Source organism: Bubalus kerabau, chromosome 23 (genome assembly GCF_029407905.1).
Source record: "Bubalus kerabau isolate K-KA32 ecotype Philippines breed swamp buffalo chromosome 23, PCC_UOA_SB_1v2, whole genome shotgun sequence".
NCBI lineage: Eukaryota > Metazoa > Chordata > Mammalia > Artiodactyla > Bovidae > Bubalus > Bubalus kerabau.
In genome coordinates, this window is record NC_073646.1 from 23,438,904 (window position 1) to 23,464,636 (window position 25,733).

The window sequence follows — 25,733 nt, forward strand, 5'->3', positions numbered from 1 at the left end:
CAACAAGCTGAGAATGGTTCTGTGATCATTTATGGGCGGCCTTGGTCTCTATGGCTTCCAGCCTCCCTGTCTACCAAGCTGCTAATCATGGACCATTTGTTCTCTCAGCTCATGTTTCCAAGTGGTTTCCGTACCTTCCATACCCCAACTAGCCACAGAAAGCCAACACCAAGAAGGAAGAATCCCAGCTTTAGTTGCTGCTGGGGATATTGTGTTCTTGGCAACATAAATTGGAATTTTAAAATACTCTTTCGTATGGAAACATATGGTGTTTTTTCAGTACAGTGCACATAGCATAATTAAATTATGGTTTTAATTGGTTTCTTTGGACTAACCTGAGAGCCTAGTGACTATTTTTACTTTGCTTTGGTGTGAGAATTCTACAGATCCAAATTATAATTAATTTTTTAGAACACAGTCCACTTGTACATTGGAAACTGTCTGATGAACAGTTCTCCATTATCCAGAGGACCTGTTTACTTTCTGTGGGTCATCAAGGCCCTTTGCTTCTGTCTTTTCCTTCTGACTGCTTGCCCTTAGAGATTTCTCTGTGCATTACAGCTATACCAGAGGACTGGAGCAAAGGAAGTTGAAAATCAAATAAGTTGATTTTTAATTATTAACAACTCGGTGAGAAGAGTTGGTTGGAGGAGAAATTATTGGCTAAAAATGAGAGTTGGGAATTGTCTTGAAGTTTAATTAATCCATCACTATACCCAGATAAATAGAGATGGCCATGGCATCTTTCTGCTCTTTTATTTTACAAAGGGAATGATGAAAGGTGGAAACAAACAAGAAGAAGCATGGATAAATCCATTTGTTAAACAGTTTTCAAATATCAGTTTTTCGGTAAGTATGTTTTTTCAGCAACCTCCTCCCCTTTTAATGGTTCATAAACTTACCCTGATTTCATTTTTTTTTCTTTAATTGTTCTCTGAGTCGTTATGAATATGCTGAGGTTAGAATAAAATTTTCCATGAGTTCTTTATTTTTATAGTTAGAGCTAAAAATACTGATCACATATCTTTTATTATTTTTTATCATGTTAGGCAGTGTTCATTGCCTAACATGTTTTATGTTCCACTTAAATTTCACAAATAAGGAAATAGTAAAATGCTTCACTTTTATTTTCGTTTGCAAGTTAAGCTCAACTAACAAGCTACTTTTTTCGTTTTCAGAGAGACTCACCAGAAGAAAATGTACAGAGCAATAAGATGGACCTTTCTGGAGGTAAGAAAAAATTAAATCAACTTGAGTTTCATATTCATCATTGATAGGGAGACTCACTTGTGACGTAATCCAATTGAAAAAGCATTGACCTCAACCAGGAGAGGGAGCTCTGGGTTTCTGCCTCAGCGTTCCTGTTCTCTGGTGTATATGAGAATGTGGGGATTATGCGATTTGGTGTGCCTTTTAAAGTGTAAATCACTGTGCAAATCTAAGCTAATGGTACTGTTAGTCTTTGGTTACTGCAGATGTAGTCCTGTCAAGAATAAGTTATCCAGGTTGGGTGAGACAGTCTTCTTAATTTAGGGAACACTTTTACAAAGGCCCAGATACAATGACAGAAACATCTGAAGCCATATTGGAGAAATGGCAAGTAGTTCCATGTAGTTGAAGAATAGATAGATATAAATTGACTATGGTGGTGGGAGTGTGGTGGTAGTAAAAGCTGTACCTAGGTGGATTTGCTAGAAAACTAGGTGGGTTCTAAATCATGTGGCACTTGGGTGTCTGAGCTTTATTCTGAAAATAAGAGATTAAACAATTGTAAGCAAGAGAATGAAATGATTTGGATTTATGTTTTAGAAAAATAGTCATGGCTGTAGATCGAAAATCTTGGGACAGAAAACATTAGCAGCGGAGGAAGACTAAAAGTTACTAAATATAGCAAACCAGTTAGAGATTTTGTTGCTGTAGCTGGTGAGAATTTTCATAGCTCTAAGCTAAGACAGTTGGTGGGAAGAATCTTAATTCAGTGGAGATATAGGGATCACAATCAGTAAAAGTTGATCATTTATTTGAACCAATTTGTTACAGAGGATGAGCACAAGGGTGTGGTAAGAGATAGTTCCCAGCCTCCTTGTCTGGACAGTTGTGTAGGTGGTCGTGTTACTGGTTTAGTCTAAGTCCAGATGGAGGAGAGGGACCGTATAGTAATTTGAACAGGCAAAGTTTAATACAGATGTAAAGAATTACTGTTAGATTGATGAGGGATTGGCTAGGAAGAGATAATAACAGGCCCACCTAAGAATATATGGATAGCTGATACAAGAAGTAACCTAGAGACTAAATTGTAAAAGTCAACTTTCAGCAGCTTAAAAATGCAGAAAGCAAAGAGAAAGAAGAAAATGGCCTGCACAGCTAACAGATAGATAAGCAGTAGGTAGCACGCAGAATTGTTACTTATTGGGTGAAGTGGTGAGAGAAGCCGCTTCTGCTTTCACCTTTGGACTCCTGCTGCGTCCTTTTAGGGTGTTGCCTCTCAGCTTGCTTTGCACCCAAGTCTTCAGTAACCACTTGTACCTTTCAGTTTGGCTAGCTACTTTCGGGTGATGTCTGTGGTAAGACCAGTTAAGCGCATTATTAGTCTTTTCTTTGCTATGAAATGAGTTCTTGATCAGACAATGCTGTGAGGAGTGATGGATAAGGCCTCTGTGAGACCATGGATGGTAAGGGGGGGGGAAAAATCCATATCCAGAATATGTGTCTGTTCCTACGAGGACAAGGCTCTGCCTCCTGCATGACTCACTGAATGGCAAGAGAAGTTGCTGGGATGCTATGTTGTTGGAACTTGCTGGCAATCTACCCTTCTAGGGTGCTGGGACAAGCTTCTCATGGAGGGCTGTGTCCCCATAGACGCTCTGCTACAGAGCTGCTTGGAGGTATTTGGGAATGGTGGGAGAAGGCCTCAAGTGAGGCTCACCACCCTGAACTGCAAGGGTAAGGCACAGGAGAAGCTGAAGCACTGCCAGAGCCTCCAAGAGCAAGTAGGCAAAACTTCTGCCTGCAGCGTCTCTCCAGTGCCCCTTGCTGATAAAACCTCAGTGCCAGTTGGCAAAGGAAGAAAATGTAGAGCCCAGATACAGTTTCAGAGAGCAGTCAACAAGGGTGAATTTGGAGCTGAGAGACAATGAACCAGTGACTGGCTGTTGTTTGAGATAGGAAATATATAATGGGTTGGACAGACAAGATTGCTGAGTTCAAAGTTGCTATGAAAACCATGTGATGATATCCAATAACTAGTAAAAACAAATCTGGGTGTGGAGCTTATAAAAGGTAGGGCTGGAGATAATAAGTATAATTAATTAGACATTAATGGTAGTACAGCTTCAAAAATAGGTTGTGGAGGGAATTCCCTGCCAGTCCAGCAGTTAGGACTCTGCATTTTCACGGCCATGGACCTAGGTTCCTGGTTGGGGAAGGTCCTGCAAGCTGCGTGGTATGGCCAAAAAATTTAAAATTTTAACAAAAGGGGGGGTTGACAAGAGGATTAGAGTGATGGACCAAGGACAAAGTCCAGGGGCAAAAAATGGCGTTTAAGGAAAGAGGAGAAATGGAACAAGTGATTGTCTTGGTATGGATTTGACCTTGGAGGTTAGGAGAGGTATCATTGGTAACTTAACCAAGGGCTAAGGGCCTTTTTATACAATTGGTCAAGGGAAGGCTGCTACATTTGGAGCTCAGGTGGTTTCTGAAGTGATGCCAAATGGTTGGAGGAATGGTTTGGGGAGAGGATATATCACACTACTTTTTTAAAAAAGATTTTATTAGGTAGGCAGAGATAATGTGGATTTTTAGGAAAGAACAACTTAGAGATTTGAGAGAAGAGTTGCCTAGGTTAAATGTCAAAAGTGAGGAAAAGAGTTGAAAATGGCTATTGTGGATGTTTCGGTGAATTAACAGAGGGAAAGAGAACAGGGAAGAATTTGTTGCAAATGCTTATTGAAGAATACTTTCCTTTTGGTGGCTCAGACGGTAAAGAATTTGCTTGCAATGCAGCAGCCCCAGGTTCAATCCCTGGGTTGAGAAGATCCCATGGAGAAGGGAATGGCAACCCACTCTGGTATTCTTGCCTGGAGAATCCCATGGACAGAGGAGCCTGGTGGGCTACAATTTATGGGGTCACATGACTGAGCAACTGTACTTCCCTTTGTTAAAAATTTTCCCTTTCCACTCGCCTAAAACGAGGGTGGTAAAGGTGGGTGTGTCGTGGTGGTGGCTCCAGCAGCAGCTCTCAAAGGAGGACAGCAGTTGCGAAGAAATTGTGGGTGAGATCTGAGGATGGAGCCTAAGGAACCAGGAAATGGACTGCAGTTTTAACAAATTGAAAACCAAGGTCTCAAGTTTGTATGACTAGGAGAGTAGAGACACTGCATCTGAGCCCCATGAAGATCGAAGGGCAAGATCGTGCTTGGTTTCTCCAGTTAGAAGTGACGAAGGGGCATTCAAGTGACGGTGCCCAGCAGGCAGTTGAAGATGTGCCACTGAGCACAGGCGTCAAGTCAGGGTAGACATTGGTATTTGAGGGTTACCTTGATGGTGAATAAGCCTAAGGGAGGCCAGTTTGAAGAGAGTTGAAAGACTGAGACCTTGAACGTACTGAGTACATCCCAACATCAAAGAAACACAAAGAAGTGGCTCAGCTATGGAGAGAGGAGGACTCAGGAGGCATAATATGGTAAGGATGTGAAGTCAGAGCTTTGTTTAGGATGGTAGCCTGGGAGCTGGCTGTTTCAAGCACAGATTTTTGATAGACACAGGGATGCCATGAGAGGAGGTCGTATTTACTGCAGAGAAGTCAGCAGAGCAAGCCCTTAGGGAGGGGAGATCTTTCCCATCTGCTGAGTGGGGTGATGGCAGTAGAGCCGTCAGCATTCAATGAGATGCGTGTTCACAGCGGTGCCTGGCACACCGAGAGCAGCTACTGGGTGATGGCTGGTCCTGGTGCTGTTCCTGCTGTTGGTTACTGGAAACTATGTTGCTATTATAAAATGAAGCACATGTGAGATGACCAGCAATGTCTTACCTTTCTGTTTACTAGTCTGGTTTCAAGTTACTTGGTTCAATAAAATAATAGTGTCTGCTAACCCCAACTTGTGAGGAACGTAAGATTCGTTAAGTGCTAGTGCGCTTTGCACATGTCGAGGCAGAAGCCATTTTGGTTTGGAAGTGAGTGTTTCTCTTTCTGTTGTAAATTTATCTGAAACTAAGTAGGTTAATTCTCTTCCTACTTGATGACATAATTTCCTGCATTTGTTAGGAATGTTACAAGACAAACGAATGGAAATAGATAAACATAGCCTAAATATTGGTGATTACAATCGAACGGTCGGGAAAGGCCCTGGTTCTCGGCCTCAGATTTCCAAAGAGTCTTCCATGGAGCGCAGTCCTTATTTTGATAAGGTAAGTTGTCTGTCTGTTTTCTGTCTTGTTTTACCCCTGTGGCCAAGAAAGCAATACACTTAATAGCATAATTTTTCATTAATAGTTTAGAACATTTAATATAATATGAAGGGTTATAACCCAGTTCCAAATATTACTGGACTTGTAGTTCATTGTCCTTTTATGTTGCAGTTGATTACAGGGATCGTATTTATATTTTCCTCTTAACCCCGTGAAATATGTTTGGTTCTTTTTGTGTGCTCTAGAATTAACACTAATCTGATCTCTTCTGTTTTCTACCTGTTTCCTGTTGATGCTGGAATGTCATGTGACTTCTCTCCTGTTGCTGCAATGATTTCTCCCTTCCACTTGTTTGCTTGGCTGGTGTTGCACGTCTTTCTGTCTGTCCAATCAGGATGGCATTGTAGCAGATGAATCCCAAAACATGCAGTTTATGTCCAGTCAAAGCATGAAGCTTCCCCCTTCAAATAGTGCACTACCTAACCAGGCCCTGGGCTCCATAGCAGGGCTGGGTATGCAAAACTTGAATTCTGTTAGACAGGTAAGTCCACACGTGTATTTCAGGCTCTCTGTTGATTTGTATAAGTAATAAGAGCTCTCTTTCATGTAGTTGCTGTGTTTAAGTCAGAATTACAGTGTGTGGTAATGGGATGTTAGTCCCTGAAGAATCCCAGTGTCATTTGGTGGTGGTGGTTTGTTTCCATAGAATGGCAATCCCAGTATGTTTGGTGTTGGAAACACAGCAGCACAACCCCGGGGCATGCAGCAGCCTCCAGCACAACCTCTCAGTTCATCTCAGCCTAGTCTCCGTGCTCAAGTGCCTCCTCCATTACTCTCCCCTCAGGTAAGTAAGCTTTTCCACTATATTCTCTACTGTTTACCTGGAGTAGAACCTCAAAGAAATTGATATTTGAATGAGATGACTGGTTGGTCGTCGGATTATTTATTTGCCACTTTGAGATGCAGCTAATTTGGAATGAGTTATTATTACAAAGGGTGGTGGGTAGGGTGGAGCAAATGAGTCAAAGACAATTTAAATCTCAAATCTATCATTCTCTTTTATAAAATACCTTGAGGGGAGGATGACAGTAGCAATATGAATTGACTGGCTAAGGATTCATCACTATCACTTTTTACTTAACCCATGAAAATACATGGGAACAATAGATTAATGAAGCCAGAAAAAACAACCCCCCCCCCCCCGCCTTAATAATCCACAAATGTAATTGCTCTACTGATATTTTAAAACACATAGTATGTTTTGTGAACTTGAGTTTATTTTATCAACATAGTTAACTTACCATTGTGATCCTCAGGTTCCAGTTTCATTGCTGAAGTATGCACCAAACAACGGTGGCCTGAATCCGCTCTTTGGCCCTCAACAGGTAGCCATGCTGAACCAGCTATCCCAACTAAACCAGCTTTCTCAGATCTCCCAGTTACAGGTAAGTAGAATAGAATAACAGCCTTATTCAGTGTACATTCATTGTCTACTGTAAACGCCACACTCGAGTCTGTGCAGAGAGTGTTTTTCAGTAGACAGAGCAGACATAGTCGTGGCCCTCAGGGAGCTTCTAGTCTCTAAGTGAAGGCAGATGGTAAACTGGAAGGGCAGGATGCGGTGTGAGCAAGCCCAGCCAAGTCTGGAGTGGCCATGGGAGTAGGATGATTGGGAAACGTTTACCTGATGAACTGGAAGTTTAGATTGATCAAAGGACTCAATCCACCAGAATGGCTGGAGGCCAGAGAGTCCAAACAAGAGATGTTACTGGATGAGGCAGGGCTTGTTGGCATCGACTAGATGGAGCCATGCCTTTCTAGGTCCCTCTGCCACAGTCACTCTGCGGCACGCTTGTCTGTGATGATGTGATGCTCACAACCTGTTTGCACTTTTCCTTCCAGCGATTGTTAGCGCAGCAGCAAAGGGCGCAGAGTCAGAGAAGCGTGCCTTCTGGGAACCGGCAGCAGCAAGACCAGCAGGTAGGTGTGATCCTTCCCCTTGCTTTGCTCACACTCCACTTTGATCAATTCCATTGTGACAAGGCAGTTGAAATGCCTTTATTAAAATATAATGGAAAACATTAAGTCTTCTGTCTGCCTGGAAGTCTTATTAACTGGTGGACAGTGATTCTTCACCTTCCTGATGAGAAGGAACTGAATTCAAAAATGAAGGGGGGATTGAAGGTATCCGTAAAGACTTCTCTCCCCAACTTTTCCCAATCATTTTGTCGTTTTAAGGGTCGACCTCTTAGCGTGCAGCAGCAGATGATGCAACAATCTCGTCAACTTGATCCAAACCTGTTGGTGAAGCAACAAACTCCGCCATCTCAGCAACAGTCACTCCATCAGCCAGCCATGAAGTCTTTCCTTGAAAATGTCATGCCCCACACTACACCTGAGCTGCAAAAAGGGCCATCACCAATAAATGCTTTCAGCAACTTCCCTATAGGTGGGTTTCTCCTTGGCCAAAAGCCTTGGGCTGGTGCTTGGTGATCACAAGTTGACCTCTTGCTTTCTGACCTGTCCAGTTTTTCTCTCATGAGCACCACGTGGTTCTTTAGCTGCTCTGGCTCTGAGTGGCCACTCTGCTTCTAGCGTTAGCCTCTCTTACTTTAGGAACGTCTCTCTCTGTTTAAGAAAATCACACAGTTCACAAAGCCCATGCCCAGGTGGTGCAGTGGTAAGAATCCGCCTGCCAGTGCAGGAGATGCAAAAGACGTGGTTCGATCCCTGGATCAGGAAGATCCCCTGGAGAAGGAAATGGCAACATGCTTCGATATTCTTGCCTGGGAAATCCCACGGACAGAGGAGCCTGGTGGGCAGCAGTCCATGGGGTCAGAGTCAGATGCTTGTTTGAAATGAGTTAACATATATATATTTCTTTTTAATACTCAGATATCTTCATTATAGGATATGAAGGGGAGGGGAGGACTGAAATTATTAGAGCACACCAGAGAAATTTTGAGCTTTGCTGCTTGGAACAGTCACATCTGAAATTTTAACTATTGTTTAAATGTTTACAATAAATTACTGGCATAAATGTAAAAAATAGGGATGAGAGAAGAAATTGCTTTTATTGCATTTACATTTGCTTCCCCCAGGCCCTCTTTTCTTATGTCTCCAGGTTTTTTGTTCCCTCTGGGAATTTCAGGTTTATATGTCTTCTTCCTTAGGTCCTTTTTCTTCTTGTGCCTTTGAATATCTTTTGACCTTTGATCATTCACACCCTGTTTGTTTCCCTTTTTCTTTCTCTTTTGTAAACCAGCTGCTTTGGTTACTAGCCCAACTTTGTTGAAGATGTTCAGTTAACTGGCATGTTCTAGGCTGTGGGCGGAGGTTGGGCCTGCTGTTATTCCTGCTCCCGTTTCATGTTGGCTGGACCTGATACATGACTCAGCTCTCCCTGGTTTCGCTATGGACTCAGCTAGGACATTGATGGAACTTTGAGTTTTAGGAGTTGTTAGCAGTCTTTTTACATTCCTTTGTCTGTTAGGCGAATACCATAGAAGCCATGTCCTCCCAGAGACAGCAGTATGGTGATAAAAGAATACTCAGGTGAACACTGAGAGGTTTTGGTCTCACTAGTAAAAGGAAGTGACTCTCACTGTGTGATTACATACTGAGCATATAGATTGGGCCACTGAGGAGATAAGTTTCTAAATAAGCAATTTCTTATCCTGGCTGGCCTTAGAGCAGGAGACTTCTCCCTGATTAAGGAAGTCTGCTTTAACCCAGGCAAGCGCCAGTGTGGTTGTCTAAATCAGGCACTGGCAAACTACAGCCCATTGGTCAAATTTGTCTCGCTGCCTGATTTTGTAAATAAAATTCTATTGGAACACAGCCATGTCCTTTTGTTAATGTATTTCCTAGCTGCTTTTGTGCTACAACAGAGTTGCATAAAGACACTCGGGCCATGTGACCGACTGAGTCTAAGATATTTATTGTCTAAACCTTGACCTAAAAAGCTTTCATACTACTGGGTCTAAATGATGAGTCCAGAGGGCAGTAAATTTAATTACTTTTTCCAAATAGGGGTGATATTAGCGAATTTATATTATTAAACTTTTAAGTTTGACCTAGTATCACATGGACTCTCCACCAGACTCAGTATCTAAAAACCATTTATTTTGAAACTTTAGATTAAAAGAACCATTTGGATGTATTAAACAAAGATTCTGGTTCTTGCTGAAAAGTTTTCTTTTTTTAAATTTATTTCCTTTTTTTTTGATGGCATGCGGAATGTAGTGTAGATTTCAGCACTGGAAAGATTTAAGCAGAGAAGTAATAGAACCTCACATACTTTTTAAGAACTCATTTTGGCTTACTTTTCATTGTGTGCCCATTTATATGCTTTTAATTTCTTACCCTGTGCATACTTCAGCTAAAGAAAACATCTATCATCAATTCTGGTTTTTTTGTTTGTTTGTTTGTTTTTGGACTCACTGCATGACTTGTGGTATCTTAGTTCCCAAACTAGGGATCAAACCTGTGCCCCCTGCAGTAGAAGCAGGGAATTGGGAAGTTTTCATTTTTAACGAGCATCTCAGATTATTCTGTAGATGATGGTCCCCAGTATCACACTTCAAGAAATACTGGCTTAATGGTCAGTGACTAAGATAGAAATTTCCATCTTTGTTCCAAGAGAATATCTAAGGCCGATATGTGTCACAAGCAAATCAAGTAAGTTGCGCCTTGGGATATGAAAGTCTTGCCCTTAGGTACAGTCCTGCACTTACAGCAGGACAGTCTTACTTTTAAATAATAGTGTCCTTTGGTGGGTAAGGCAGTTGAAAATTGTTATTAGCAAAAGTTAGCAACTGAACATGATCATTTGTAATTCTTCATGCATGGTACTCTTGGGAAGTTCCTAAAGAGATATATTTTAGTAGCTAAACAAATACTTGGCTGCCTTAGAATTTTCTCTTATTTTGCCAAGGAATTTAAAAATAATCAAAATTATAAGAGTAGTTTTCCACAGTTAATCCAAGTATAGTACTGACAGTTTTGTGGTTTAAAAATGTATATTGAGTATTAGCTAGCTCTTTAGAATTTCTGTGTATTGCTTTCTCTGGTACCCTAGCCAGGCTCTTTCTTCTGACGACGTTTCTGCTTGACCTTGGCCAGGAGCCCAGAGTATCTGTCCTGCCTGCCTTGCCTTTGTCCATAATCATTTGGCTGTGCCACGTTTGCAGGATATTTATTAAGGAACATTGGACAGGATTGAAAACATTAGATTAACTGCATATGTTTTTCTAGAAAATGAAAGTTGTGGTACCATAAGGAGGATGTGCTATATTTTTATAAAGTGGTTTTTTAAAATTGTTATCTATTTTTAGGCTTGAACTCAAACTTGAATGTAAATATGGATATGAACAGTATTAAAGAGCCACAGTCAAGACTAAGGAAGTGGACTACAGTGGACAGCATTTCTGTGAACACATCTTTGGATCAAAACTCCAGCAAACATGGTATAAGATACATTCTTATATTCTGACTTTTTAAAAACTGTCAAATTCTAAATTTAGACCTTATTTTTAAATACATATTTTCATAGCTAAATTCTCTTAAGAACCTTTCCTCATTATTAAAAAAGTACTTTATTAGTTATTGAATCTTAGTTAAAATAAGACCTTTATTGTGCTATTGTGAAAAATAGAGGTCAGAGTACACATTTATTTTTTTACTTATTCCCTCTTTAGATGGTCATTTAGTTTTTTGCTCTTATTTTACTGTTTTAATATTCTGCTTAACCTGATGTAAGGGATCAAAGACGTCTACCATTAAAAGAAGACAAAACTTGATTTCTGATAGTTTCTTATCCATTCATTTAGTAGATGTTAATGAAATATTTTCTTTCCAAGAACTGTGCTCAACCACCTGGAGTACATAGATACACGTGTACATATGTGCATACGATTGAGTATGCAAGTAAAAGTACTTGCCCTGAAGGGGCTCATTATTTGGTAGCAAAAATAAACATATAAACAACTTTAGTTTGCTGTGACAGGTGCTCTGAGAATTAATACGTATAAAAGGATAAACAGTATAAGAATGTAACTCCATTGGAAAAGTGAGTAAGGAATAACAAACCATGGGTGTGGCGGGTCTACAAAGGCTTTAAACAGGGGCTTCTCTGAACCGAGTCTTGGAGAGTTTACCAAAGAACTGGAGAAAGAACAACATGGAGAGGGTAGCATGAGAAAAGTTCAGAGACAGGATAGCCTGGTGAGTTCTGCCGCACGAGCATGTCTGGGGGTTGACAGCCTGCAAGAGAGGGGGAGCAGGGTACAGCTGCAGTAGCAGGCATGGAGCCGTCAAGGAAAACTTCTGTGCCTGAAAAATCACTCTAAAGCTGAAACGCGTGGCCGCCTAAAGATGCCCAGGCTTAAAGGAACCAGAGTGAGAAAGGGGGAAACAGACATGAGAAGAGGGAGTGCATTGAAGGGAGCGTTAGAATTAAGGACAAAGGGACTGGGTAACTAACTTCGCTCATTGTGCAAATACACGATTATCTGTAATGCGCCTCCTGTGTTTATCTCCTTCCTCGGTCTAATCTTATACCTCACCCTGGGCTCAAGGGTCATTCTCAAGAAGCTTCCTCCAGGCTTCGTGCTGGAATAGCACCTCTTATGCATATCTGTCTTATGTTAGTATCCATCTAGGCCAGTACTCTTGCCTGGAAAATCCCATGGACGGAGGAGCCTGGAAGGCTGCAGTCCCCGGGGTTGCTGAGGGTCAAACACTTTTCACTTTCATGCATCGGAGAAGGAAATGGCAACCCACTCCAGTATTCTTGCCTGGAGAATCCCAGGGACGGGAGAGCCTGGTGGGCTGCCGTCTGTGGGGTCACACAGAGTCAGACATGACTGAAGTGACTTAGCAAGCAAGCAAGGCCTGTCTCCATCACAGGGAGGAGTGAGTCTGTGCTTTGCTTATCTAGTCCCATTGAGCACATTGCAGCGCTCGGGGAACCTTTACTAGGTGAAAGGATGAGTGGATGATAATGCAGTTATTGGTAGAGGAAATGTAGGAAGTGAAACAGGCCTGCTGGGTCAGATAATGGATTGATTTTAGAATGTGGTGATAATATTTTGGAAATAGCTCAACATGGACAAGCCCAGTAGAGGCCTAGTATTCAGAAGAAAAATCTGGGCTGGAGTAAGATTTGGTGTTCATCAGAATGTTGATGTCACGGACATGGACGAGGTTGCCCAGACTGATGGACCATAGAAGGGAATATGGACAGAGTCTTGGAGCCAGTAGGAATAAAGAAACCTGGAGGAGAACGGGTGGAGAGATAGGATGCGGAGACCCAGAGAAGTGTTGCTACCATATGATTGTCTGCCTTCTCGTTAAAATAAATGTTTCCATGTCTGCTTCACATGTCTGAGCCTCAGCTTCTTTGTAAAAATGAAATGCTTCCTTCCTTGCCGTGCTGTTGTAGGTGTTGTATGTATCATATTCTCAAGCGCTTGGTATGCCTACCCAGGGCATGCTGGTATATAGCGTGCGTTGTATAAACGGCGTGTCGTCATGCAGCATAGGTTTTGAAGTCAGACTTGGGATTTGATCCTAGTTCGTGCATAGTGTTTGCATCTGTGAAGCGGAAAGGAAGCGTCGTAGGACTATTGAGGATTGAATGAGATAACATAAAGCTCCTGTCTCACTGCCTGGCATGAGACATGCAAGTGGTGGGTGGTGGTATCTTTTATTACCGTTTTTCATTCAATTCAATTAGTAACTTTATATTTTGTACTTTATCTTCTCTTTTTTTAAACTTTTATCTGCTTTTTATCATTTTTTTACCATGCACTTTATTGTTTAATTCTGCATAAACCTAGAATGTGAGCAGTGAATTTTTAAGTTTTTTAGTAAATAGCTTAAACAGTAAATACTTTTATACCTGTATACCTAGCAGTCTAATGAACATATTCTAGTAACATTCTCTTCAGAATAAAGAGGAAGTTGATGCTTTTCGTTTACTTCAGTGTAAGTTCCTATTCTTTTTTCTTAATATAGAGTTGATGTACAGTATTACTAAGTTACAAGTGTACAGTATAGTGACTCACAGCTTTTGAAGGTTATACTCCATTTATAGTTACTGAAAAATACTGGCTAAATTCCCTCTAAATTCAGGTTTTAAAAGGTTGTGTTTTTGTTTTTTAAGCTTTTCGGTGTGTTTAACGAAGGTGCTTTTTCATATCATAGTCACTCTGGTTATTTATCCTGTCATTTTTCTCCCTGAACTCCTCCTGTTTGCTCCCTGGTTCTTTTCCTCCTCTTGTTATATGTCTTCATCCTGGTGGAGATTTAGAGTCTTCTTCTCAGGCACATTCTTTTTGTTTGCTTTGTTTTCTGTTTTCTTTACATAACAAAGAGAAATGTTAATCATTTTATTTCTGTTATTAATATTTTGGTGCAATTTGTTCTTTTTCCCTTATAAAAACAAAATCGAGATCTAACCTCATGTATTTTAGGAGTGATCCCCAAATGGCGGGTCTGTATTACGTGCTGTTAGACCCTCACTATTTTGAAAATAATTTTTTTGGAACCAGCATCCATTTAAACGTTCACGAAGTTTCGTGTTCAGATTTCTGGCATCTCTGCGGAATGGAAAGCTCTGCCGGCACCAATCTCCGGAGCTGTCAGCATCCCGAGCTGAGTGGCTGCTGCCCTCAGCTCATTCTTCCCACTGCCCTTCCACTTGGATCTTCCCTCCCACTGGTGGAGAAATATTTTTCTATACTCCCTAACCAGAGGAATATTTCCCTGAACTTGTGTTTTAACTTGAGGAAGGACCATGGGATTTTTTTTTCTAAAGGCAACTTGCTTCACTTGTTTATAAAACCTGGTTGGCCCTATTGGCATTTGTATTTCTATGCTATAGGAAATGGGGGCTGTAGCAGAGGAGTGTAGAAATCATTTTTTAAGGGGGAGTGGTCTGATTGCAGTATTCAGGCTCACGTCAGAGATGGGCTGAGCCTGGAGACAGGAGAGGCCTGTGGGAAAGGTTTGGCTGGCTGTGATAACTTGCATCACAGTCTTACACGGATTCTATTTTTATCTCCATCTAGTGAAGCTTAGCGGCTAGTAAGATAGTTGTGGAGCTGAGAAGAAAGGGCAAAGTCAAGAGACTGTCTGTCAGAGATCCCCAGGTATACTAGTTTCCCTGAAGAACTCGTAGAACTCAGAAAAGCTATAATACTCATGGTTATGGTTTGTTACAGCAAAAGAATACAGATTAAAATCAGCAAAGGCAAAAGGTGCATAGAAGAGAGTCCAGGAGAAACTAAGAGAAGCTTTCTGTTGTTGTCCCCTCTCAGTGCAATCTCTTGGACTTGATTCTCCCAGCAACAGTGTGTGAGAACATGTACAAAGTATTGCCAAGCAGAGAAGCTCACTCAAGCCTTAGTGTCCTCGGTTTTTATCGGGAGTGGGAGTCACTTGTATAGTCGTGGAACACACCTGCGTGTCAGTCTCCAGCACCCTGCAGACCCTGGATACATAACTCTTTTTTCCTGTGATTGCAAAGATTTCTGAATCATTTTGTCTTGGGTTCCCTGTGTGTTGAGACAAAAGAGCATGACCCAGGCCCCATGCACAGAAGAACAGATGTCCACCACATGTCCCGTTGTTATCATAAACGCTGGCATGGCCGTGGTTATGCAAAGGGTCTCTTATCTGGCAGGCTCCTCTGGGAGCTACAGGAGCCCAGCAACCATCAAGGGCTAGTCTTGGAGCTCTTTGCCATGTGCAGCCTAGCCGTGCTGTGCTAACGCTTTTCTGTTCACCTTCCACAGTCAAAACACCAGGGGAGTAGAGTGGAAACGAGGACATTTAACCCCGGAGTTGTGGAACAGTGAGAGTTGGACTGGGCTCTGGGGTATTTGTGATACTTTATGGTCCTATGATTCTGTCTTCTTCACCAGTTTATAAAACCCCTTGCCCCTCGTTGCCCAGGGAAAAGTACAATGTTCAGGAGCAGGAATACGTTTATTTTAGAGTTGAGGGCTGTTGCTTATAAAGAAGTAAAAGGCATCATAGAAAGTTACATGAAAGAACTAAAACCAAATATATATCAATTTGATTAATGTAAGTGGGTCAAACTAATTTATGAAAAGAAATTCATATTGAATCCTAAAGTAAAACCTGACTGTATGCTATATACAGGGAACCCAAAACAAAACAATTCCGAAATCTTTGCGATCACAGAAAAAAAAGAGTTATGTAGGAGGCAAAATTGACAGGGTCTAGTGATTTTAGATAATAAGGAAGAGCTAGGAGAGACTTGTTTTCTAACTTAAGTAACATCAGATCTGTGTTCCCCTGATTAGTATTAAAAGGATATTCTGTGACATTGATTCCTTTCCTTTTCATTGGATTTTCTCTTAAAACTTGGACCAACATTGGCTTAAAGGTCAGTTTGCTGCTTTGTACACACTGGACTGATGAATACCCGAAATTGAAGGTGAAATTGCCATGTAATTGAAGGAACATTGGAACGTGAATCAAGCAGCCCTGAATTCTAAGCTAACTTGCCTCTCACTGGTGTATTACATCTGGGATTTCCTTAAAAGTGGCAGCTGAGACAGTGGTAAAAATGTCAAAAGAAATGCGGATCCTAGAATCAACGCTTAACTGCTGCATATTAGCTAGCGGCAAGTAACTTAACCTTTCTGAACTTCAGTCCCTCATCTTCAATGGGAGTAATAATAGTACCCCTTGTGGTGTTTTGAGGATGAGTAAGGCAGTATCTCTTAAGCACTACCCAGGGTTAGACACGTAAGTGACCGGTGGGTCTCAGCCTTCCTGGTTATTGCTGTTGCCATCATTGTTATGTCATGAGTGCCCTCCCTCTAAGACAGGCCCGTTTCTCCAGTGTAAATCCAGCTCTATTTGCTTAAACTAAACTCTCCCACATAAAATTTATGTTTCATTTTTCTGATCTTCTCCCATGTAGTGACTGATAGAATGTAATTGGACCATGGCTAACACTTAAGTCACGTCTATTTTACTTTTTAACAAAATGAAGTTTTGATAAGTAGAAATTGTTCTTTTTAAAAAAGCAGAGGACAGGGAGTGCTTTTATCATTGCTGGTTCTTGCATAAGAATTAATCACTTGAAATTTGATAATCATGCTTACTTACTGTATTACTTAGAACTCCTACTTTATATATCCTACTTTATTTCCAAGTGGCTTTAATTCAGCTAAGATACATAGTTCACTCAGATAAAAGTAATAGCTAGATGAGGAAGCCAGAGAAGAGAGGGCAGTGGAATTGGTGGGATAGAACTGATTCAAGTCAGGGATGGGTTAGTGCCCACCAGTGAGTGGCATGAGGTCCCGTATTTTACCAGAAGCTCATAGCTGGAGCAGCCTTGAGTCCATGAACCAAAACTTTCCTCACATCTGTTTCAAAATATACAATGGACAAGACACTTTGCTTTTGTTGTTGAATCCAGTTTTGTGTGTCTGACGCACAGTGAGGCCAAACAGACATGGCAGAGTTTGGAATAGCGTACTGCAGGGCCAAGCAAGGAGAATGTTAGCTGGTGCTCAAAAAGCCCAACTCGCCATGGTTTTCGGGGGAAGAGGTTTTTTCCTAGGCAAAACTGAGGGGGTGGGCTGCAGGGTGTTGCCTTCCTCTGGTGGCTGGTGGTTCAGGAATCTCAGCCACGAGCCTTTGGGTCCCATGCTCTGGGGCCCCGTGCTGGTGCTCAGCCTGCAGTCAGCGTCCTCCACCCGGCTGGGGGTTGTTAACGCATGTCCTGGGAGGAGGACGCAGGACCTGGCCCAGAGCTGTGCTGTTGTTTCTAGGCTGCCTTTCCTTGGTTTCTGCGTTCCCTCCCTCCCCTAATTGAATCAGCCATTTGGAACTCGGGGGAGGTCTAGGAGGCCGAGATCTTTTTTCTACAACAAGAAATGGGGGACGTGGAAAAGCTTTTGTATGCAAGAGAACCCCAGAGGGATCTGTTAGGTTTCACTTTCTTCACCCTTGCTCCTCCCCGTTCCAGAAATTGATTCTAGAAATCTAAGAGGCATTCTCTTTTTTAAAAAGTTGATTGAGATAATTTACACGGACAAGTCTCCTTTTAAAGTGTACACTTCTGTGGCTTTTAGTACGTTCTCAGAGTTGTATACCCATCACACAATCCGTTGTTGTACATTTCCCCAGAGAAACCCCTTTGGTGTCATTCCTCCCACCTCCATTGGGCATAAGTGAAAACTAGTATTTTTGTTTTCTATAGATTTGTCTGTGTTGGACATTTCGTGGAAGTGGAAGCGTGTAGTATCTGGTCTCTTGCGGCTGGCGTTTGTGGCTTAGCGTAATGTTTTCAAGGTTCATCATGTTGCTGCATGCTGTATTTCATCCCTTTTTATAGTTGAATTGGATCACATGTACCACGTTTTGTTTATGTACTCATCAGTTGGTGGATATTTGAGCCTCAGAGATACTCTCGATTTCTTCCTTCCTCCAGTCTCCCCATCCAGTCCATCTCTGAATAGTGCCCATTCTGCTTTCTAGTTTATGCATCTGTTGTGTCTCCTAATGTTCTCCCTGCTTCTGTGCTAGCTTTCCTTCTCTTTTCCACACTGCAGCAAATGTGACTTCAAAATAAATGGAACTGTATTAGTATGACTTCCCTTCCTAAAACCCTTCGATACAATGAACTCACTGCCAAGGCCTAGAAAGCCCTGTTTGAGGGCGTTGCCAATTCTGAAGGCTGGAGGGAGCAGACGGCATCGGTCAGTCTGCAGTGGTGGGGCCGGGGCAGCTGGAGCATGCAACACCCCACCTCAGGATCTTTGAATTGCAAGCATTTAAGACAGAATGTCCTTGGGCTCTTCAAGATCAGGGCCCAACTCCTTCATGTTGTTCACGCTCCCATTTACTATTTTCCAGACCATATGATCTTTCAGTTCCTGAGAAGTGGCAAACAGTTTTTCTCCTCCAGTCTTTGTGTAGGCCTCACCCACTGGCTGGAATTTTTTCCCCCAAACTCTTCCCATGCCGGCCTTGCCCCTCCTCACCATGCATTCTCTCCTTCCACCCTCTGTCCTCCAGCTTTTCTGTCAATGAATACACTGTCACTGAGGACCAGGACCCCATCGGAGAGAGGTGATTGAGGTCTTGAAGAAAGCGCAGGGCTTTTTTTTCCTGCTGACATCTTCACCTAATCTACAGAACACAGTTTGGAACCCACAGATCTAATAAAAGGTTTTCTTACTGTATTTGACAAACTACAAGAAATAAATGTGATGGTATATTTTGCTCACACTTCCCTTCCATTTTCTCTTTTTTAGGTGCTATTTCAAGTGGTTTCAGGCTGGAAGAGTCTCCATTTGTTCCCTATGACTTTATGAACAGCAGTACTTCACCAGCCAGTCCTCCAGGTTCAATAGGAGATGGCTGGCCACGTGCCAAATCGCCTAACGGCTCTAGCAGTGTTAATTGGCCACCAGGTAAATGCTGGCATCTTCTTTTGTGAGAGTTTGTTTCCATTAAGATTTCAGTACCTCTGGACATACAAATGATTTGGCCCCAGTTCTGTTTGATTGGACTGACTTGCACAGAGGGTGGGGGAGAGCACAGAAATGGCGAATGAGAAGTTGAGCGTCGGGTTTGGGCTGCTGGGTGACCTGGCCTGTTACCGGTGCCTGTATGCTGTGAAGGTGGGGTTGATTAGTCCAGCACGAAGCGTGATAGAAACCTGTGTTCATTGTTCTTCTCCAGCTGTCTGGGGACTGACATGACAGCATTCCCATCTATTGAGGAATCACCAGAAATGCATTTACAGCCTGCTTTGTCCAGTCCAAGTTGCTGTAGCTTTGTGATTGTAATAAAGCACTTTAAAATACACTTTTAAAAATATATAAACCCAGAGAAATTACTTCAGGCAAAAATTGGCAAGTTACTCATTAATAACAGCTTATATTAGTTGTGATATTAAATCAGCCTGTTAGGGTGTTGGAAAATAATTTGAGAATATTGGGAAATATTTGAGAATTGCATAAACTTTAGGAATAAAACTTTGGGATAGTTAATAGTGGATTTTTAGATGATTAAGCCTGAACTAATTTGAAGTTTTTATTTCCAGAATTTCGCCCTGGTGAACCATGGAAAGGTTATCCAAACATTGACCCTGAAACTGACCCTTACGTCACTCCTGGCAGTGTCATAAACAATCTTTCAATTAATACTGTGCGGGAAGTTGACCACCTCAGGGACAGGAACAGTGGTATGTAGGCGGGTACAACTTAGGGTTCTGAAGGGTGCAGGGCTCAAGGTAGACATGAAACTCTGAGCAGCAAGAGTCACTCCAGCACAACACAACCCCTGACATCCAAGGGGCTTCTGGCAGTGATAACAGAATTCTTGATTACCATAGGTAACTCGTAACCACTTTTTAATTGATGGGGATTTATTATCACTTGATAGGGTGAACACGTATATTAACTTAAAGAACCAACAGACATTTGCTTTCTAATAACTATATTAGTATATAACTATTTTATAACAAGTTGCCATATTGTAGTTATTAAGAAATGGCTCTTTCTTATGAAAGATGTTGTATTATTATTTGTTTTCACACTCTGGATATTAAAGAACTTTCCTCTGGAGAAGCATTTGGCTTTCTTGGTCTCTCAGAGTGAAAATAAGAGCAATTTAAGGGTCCATGCATCCCGATGCGCTTTGCGATGGATTATCACATAAAATCCTCCTCCTCCCTTATCACAGGGTTGTTTCTCACCATGTACAGGAATGCCACGTGCACACACAATAGAGGAAAGGTGAGCAGAGTGAAGGAGGACAGATCTTTGTAACATACATCCTCAGCACTGTCCCTTTACACAGTTTGTAATAAAGAAAATGTCAAACAGTCCACACTTTCTATTAAATACATAGTTTGTTGACAGATGTTCGCCGTGTCACTGTGGTGAGATAAGAACCCTTGCCATTCTGAAGTGGCTGAATTAGCTGACAGCCGTGTGTGGAGCCACCTGCAACCACTGCTTTCACAGGAGAACGTGGGCAGTGAGCGCTCACGCCTGTAGTTAAAGGATCCAGCAGCAGGAACTATTGCAGAGATTCACAGAATGGTCAGGTCTGGAGCTAAACTAGAGTAGCCATCAAGGGGATTTGCAGTAATAGGAAGAGAGGCTAGGTTCTGGAGCACGTGGGGCGCAGTGGGGAGGAACAAAGGCCTGGCCCACTAGTGGTGCCGGTGCCAGGGCGCCTTGGTGAGCTGCCCAGCAAGCAGGCATGAGCTCAGAGACAGGCCAGGGACTCAGATGGAGCCTGCTACTGAGAAGCAAGGCGGTGTTGCCTCTTGCCAATCGCACTGTTGGGGTATAGTCTCACAGACATGTACAAGGAGACGGGTGGGAGAGGGACCTCTTCTGAGCCAAGGTGGAGGCAAGAAGGAAACTGCCATCGTGGGCACCGTGCCTGAGGCCTGAACACGCCTGTGTCCGAATGCCTGTGGCATACGCTTAAGTTGCAGGTTCTCTGAATGCTTTTGTGTCTCAGTATGCCTGGTCTCCCGCTCTAGTGAATGGTTCGCTGGGCTCTTCCTTGTGCAGGGTCATCCTCATCCTTGAACACCACGCTGCCTTCAACTAGTGCCTGGTCATCCATTCGTGCCTCCAACTACAACGCTCCCCTCAGCAGCACAGCACAAAGCACTGCAGGTGGGCCTTGTCCCCGCGCGCTCCCCGTCCGAGCCTGGGCCGGGGCTGTTGGGTTTCCCTCTTATTTTAATCCAGAGTCGTCTTTTCAGGGAGCTAGGGAAGTATATTTCTGAGCTTGGGATGATATTTTTAACACTATTTGCCCCCTTTTAAAATTTGTCGTATTTAGTCGTCATTTATTAAAATAATCAGGTTTCACTGAATAGCCACTCTCATCTGAGATTAAATGTAATTTAGTTCAAAGCAGTAGTTCTCGACTATCTGTAGTGAAGGACCTTTTTTTTAATGTCCAGTCCTTTGCAGACTGATCTCTTTTGTGAAATACAGTAAACCCAAACTTGAAAGTGCTAGAAAAATGAGTACAGCCTTGGGGGTAGTGTCAGGTTGCTCTCAGAGTTTACAAACGCTCACTCTAAATTTCTCATACTGTCACAAGCCAGTAATAAACTGGGTTGTGAGCAGTCTTCCATCACACTTTGAGTCTGCTGGCTTAAAGACAAGCTCCTTATGATCAGGTAGGAAAAATAGTTGACGGTGACAGAAGTTAAAAAGGTTTTCTGTTGGCTTCTGCTCCTCCGCCTATTTTAGCATTCGTTTTACTTAGTTCCCTGTGTTCCTGGCTGTGCACTGGACCCATAGGCAAATTGCTTACCCTCTCTGAACCTCAGTAGAGAGTGCGTGAGGATCAGAAGGAGAAGTACGCCACGAGCCCAGCAGACCAGCGCTCGGTACAGAGTGTCCCCTGTGAATGTCTGCTGTGAGGACTCCCTGAGTCGGGTCTACTTTTTTCATGAGTGAATAATGAAATGCTAAAATCCAGTGGTCTGAGTATCGGTCCTGAGGGACTCCTTATGACTGTTACGGTGTGGAGTTCCCACTTGCTCTTTGAAGCAGTTCAAAGCAGTGTTCAGTGTGTTGTGTTAGCTGGACTAAGGGTCTCACAGGTCTGAGACAAACAGTCTGTTTTGAGGCAAGGGAGCAGGTTCCTTTTTAAAGTTTATTTTTGTCTGATCTGCTTTTATTGGGAGAATGGGTACTGTCATTACTTAAATTTTGTCTTTTCTGAAAGCATTTCTCTCCCTTCTCCCCCTTTTTGTTTTTCTCCTTCGAGTAGCCAGAAATAGTGATTCCAAATTGACATGGTCCCCTGGTTCAGTTACAAACACCTCTCTGGCTCATGAGCTGTGGAAGGTCCCTCTGCCACCTAAAAACATCACTGCTCCGTCCCGCCCACCTCCGGGACTGACTGGTCAGAAGCCACCCTTGTCTTCGTGGGATAATTCTCCCCTTCGAGTAGGTGGAGGATGGGGAAATTCTGACGCCAGGTATACCCCAGGTAAGACGACGTGCAAGAAGGTGGTTTCTTGTGGTTCACTGACTGAACAGCAGCAGTACCACCAGTCTAGAGGCCTAGAGTCTAGAGAGTACCACCAGTCTAGGAGACTGTTGCATTGTCCTCTGTGAATAGGGTTAGAAGGTAACACAGTGCAAGATTCCTAGTTCGTTACTGTCTTCTGCCGTGCTTTGGAGAGTGTTAAATTTTACTTTAAATTTTGCCCACGTTATTTAGGTTTCCCCAGAAACACACACCAGTCAGCAATGACGTTAATAGAATGGGGACCCCTCCTTTCAGAAGCTGCTCAAGAGCTCATCTCATTCGGTGTAGTAACTTCCTGCACGTGGCAGACTTGTGGTGACACCATGTCACACGGAGAAGTATCGTCTGATAAACCTGGGGTCAGCGGGGACAGCCCATCTGGGCCTTTAAGGGGCCTGTTTTGGGGTGAAAGCTTGGCCTGTATTTAGGATCATCAGAAATTTTATTGAATAAACAGGGGCGTTTCAGAGTGAAAGGAGGTGCTGTTAATTAACCATGCAGGCATAAACCGGACTGTCCTAGGAACCCTGGGACAAGTGGTTCCCACCCCCCCTGCTCCTTCTGTAAGCGACAAACACGGGACTTGTACTGGGTCGCGTCCCCGCCGCCTCCCCCAGCGTACACTGCACACGCAGCCACAAACACAGCTCATGGCTCATCTGCTCCCCTGTCCCCAAGTGCACGAAGTTTTCTCATCTCCAGGCTGAAAATTGTAGTGAAACCTCATTAATAATAATTTCCAATCTTTAGACCAGTGATTGGTTGAAATAAAACTTAAAATGTTTCCTTAGAGGGAAGGTTTTAATTATGTGAAAAGAACACTTGAGTCTGTTCCAAGTTACTAAATCCAAATTAGCTTGGTGTAATGTGTGAGCGATTCTTTTAGGCCACAGGCATCTTCTGGGTGCCAGCTCACTGCCTGGCGGTGCATGATGAGGGGCATCATAAATGTGGCTGAGGACCCCTGACCCTCAGGAGGGTCGATGGAGTCGGGTGGGATCGGGAAGCCTGTGTGAGTCAGCCACGTCAGCAGAGGGGGCCGTGTAGGCCAGGGCGCGGAGACCTGGGAAAACACAGGGTTTCCTGTTGAAGTCAGAGCTTGGCAAGGGTTGGGGGGCGGTGTTCAGGGAGTGCTGAGTGCCTTGAGCTGTGGCATGCAGCCATCTTCTAAAGGGTTTATGAGGCTCTCTCGAACAGCTTTAGACAGGAGTGACTGGATCATGTCTTGAAGCTGCTGGGAGAGGGAGATGATGCCTTGGGGCCAGACAGGAAAGCCAGATGCAGAGCCCCTGTGGTAGCCCAGGCTAAACAAGGAATGTCTGGACGATTGGCAGACTCTTAAATCCCCTCTAACTTCGCACCCTGTGGGACCTGCATGCAAAGTCATCCAGTACCTGAGATGATCGTGAAGCTAGGCTACTTCCCAAATAGGGAATAGGTTTAGCTTTATAAATGGGAAGAGCCCAAAGACATCTGGCCTGTGGTTCCCTCTCCCACCGTGATGAGCTGGCAGCCCTCTGAGCCCTTCACCCCCAGAGCCCAAGCCATGTGCCCCAGGAATTAGCTGCTGGTCAGAGCTGGAGTGAGGTGGCATCCTAGCCTGTGGGGAAAATACCCCAGGAGAAACACAGGTAAGAAGGAAGGAAACGGATGCCCTGATCTCAGGTGATCTTTCTGAATCCCTCCAGTGTAACTGGGCTGTGTTGTCCAGAACAGCCATTCAGGCCACAGTCTTAAAAGGCTGACTTGTCCTTTTTCTTCCTTGTTTAGGTTCCAGCTGGGGTGAGAGCAGCTCAGGGAGAATAACAAATTGGCTTGTTCTAAAAAACCTTACACCTCAGGTAAGAGCATCAGGTATCCTGGTTGATGGTGTCCTGGTTCCAGGTCCCATGGAAGCAAAGGCTTCCATGCTGGTGTAAGTCTGAGAGGAGGGCTGCACAGGCCTGCTCAGTGGGCTAAACAGATGTCAGGGCTGGCAGAGAAGGGTCTGCGGATACCTCAGGCAGGCTGCTGGTCTGATCCTGCGGTTCTTATGCTATGAAATGCACAGGAGCCAATCAAAACCAGAGTCCTAAATCTCACCCCGCAGACCCTCATGTAGCAGACCTGGGCTAGGCCCGGGGGTCTGCATTTCTGTAAGGGCGTTCAGATTAGTTTAACACAGGTGGTCTTTGTGCCACATTTTGAGAAACCGTGTCTGCCCGTTTAGATGAGAACATTTTCTTAGTCCCTGGATGACCCCCTCCTCTGGAGGCTGGGTGTTAAGAGCCCACCCCCCTCCTCCCCAGGGAGCAGTGCCTTGATGAATCCTGTCCTCAGGGCAGGGAAGAGAGAAGACCTGAAGCCACAGCAGGGGCAATGGCTAACTAAGGAATTGGGGATCTGGGGAATATCCAGGAGTCTAGAGGCCACAGAGGTATGGCTCTGGGACCAGTGGAGGTGGGGAGGGAGGCGCTGTGCCCCATGACAGCAGTGAGTCCCAGTGCAGAGTGGCACCAGGAGTGAAGGACCTTGGGCAAGAGAGAGAACCAGAGTCCCAGCCTGGGACCACCTCCCGGATGGTCCTCGCGGCGGTGCGTCTAACTGGCAGCTCCCCGGCTCTGTTTCCTAGATTGATGGCTCAACTCTGCGTACTCTGTGCATGCAGCATGGCCCACTGATAACATTCCACCTGAACCTCCCACATGGAAACGCTTTGGTCCGTTACAGTTCAAAAGAAGAGGTAGTGAAGGCACAAAAGTCTCTGCACATGTAAGTTGCCCATTCTGCGCAGGCGCCTGGAAAATGCCCCTGGGGTCGCAAGTTCGGAATCCTTCTGTTAGGGCCCCCTCGGGTGGCTGGAAGCACCTCTGGTGACCCTGCGCACCACCCCTGGGCCGGCACATGTGGCCCCGCAGTGAGCATCTCAGAACAGCTGCAGCCTCCTGTGTTTTGGCTCCAAGGGCAGCGTTCAGAAGGGAGCACATCACCCCAGATCAAAGTGGCCCTAGAAAGTCCCTTAAATTGCCAGTTAGGAGGCAGGACGTGATCTTGATGCCTCAGCAGAGCTGGGTGGCACGTCTGGGTCTGGAGAGCCCTGGGCACTGTGCCCCACTACGTGTGGCCTCCAGGGCGGATGCGGGCTGGCGGGAGGGACCCTTGCTATGCCCTGCCCTCTCCTTTTCCCCCTCCACGGCGACAGAATGCCCCCCTGACTTTGGCTCAGACCCCTCAGCTGGCCCCCGTCTTCACCAGGCCTGCTTGTGTCTCTCCTC

General features: G+C 43.9%; 1 protein-coding gene across 5 annotated transcripts in view; it reads left to right on the forward strand.

The window, feature by feature from the left end:
- Positions 1-25,733, forward strand: part of TNRC6A (trinucleotide repeat containing adaptor 6A) — a 97,422-nt gene that overhangs the window by 68,858 nt on the left and 2,831 nt on the right. For all 5 annotated transcript variants that reach the window (XM_055561404.1, XM_055561408.1, XM_055561405.1 and 2 more), the window contains 15 exons: positions 769-849; positions 1,179-1,230; positions 5,264-5,406; positions 5,801-5,947; positions 6,113-6,250; positions 6,723-6,851; positions 7,309-7,386; positions 7,645-7,855; positions 10,743-10,874; positions 18,714-18,872; positions 19,508-19,648; positions 20,994-21,101; positions 22,216-22,437; positions 24,250-24,320; positions 25,091-25,230. In XM_055561404.1, coding sequence (XP_055417379.1) covers positions 769-849; positions 1,179-1,230; positions 5,264-5,406; positions 5,801-5,947; positions 6,113-6,250; positions 6,723-6,851; positions 7,309-7,386; positions 7,645-7,855; positions 10,743-10,874; positions 18,714-18,872; positions 19,508-19,648; positions 20,994-21,101; positions 22,216-22,437; positions 24,250-24,320; positions 25,091-25,230 — 1,952 coding nt within the window. The remainder of the gene's footprint in view (positions 1-768; positions 850-1,178; positions 1,231-5,263; positions 5,407-5,800; positions 5,948-6,112; positions 6,251-6,722; positions 6,852-7,308; positions 7,387-7,644; positions 7,856-10,742; positions 10,875-18,713; positions 18,873-19,507; positions 19,649-20,993; positions 21,102-22,215; positions 22,438-24,249; positions 24,321-25,090; positions 25,231-25,733) is intronic.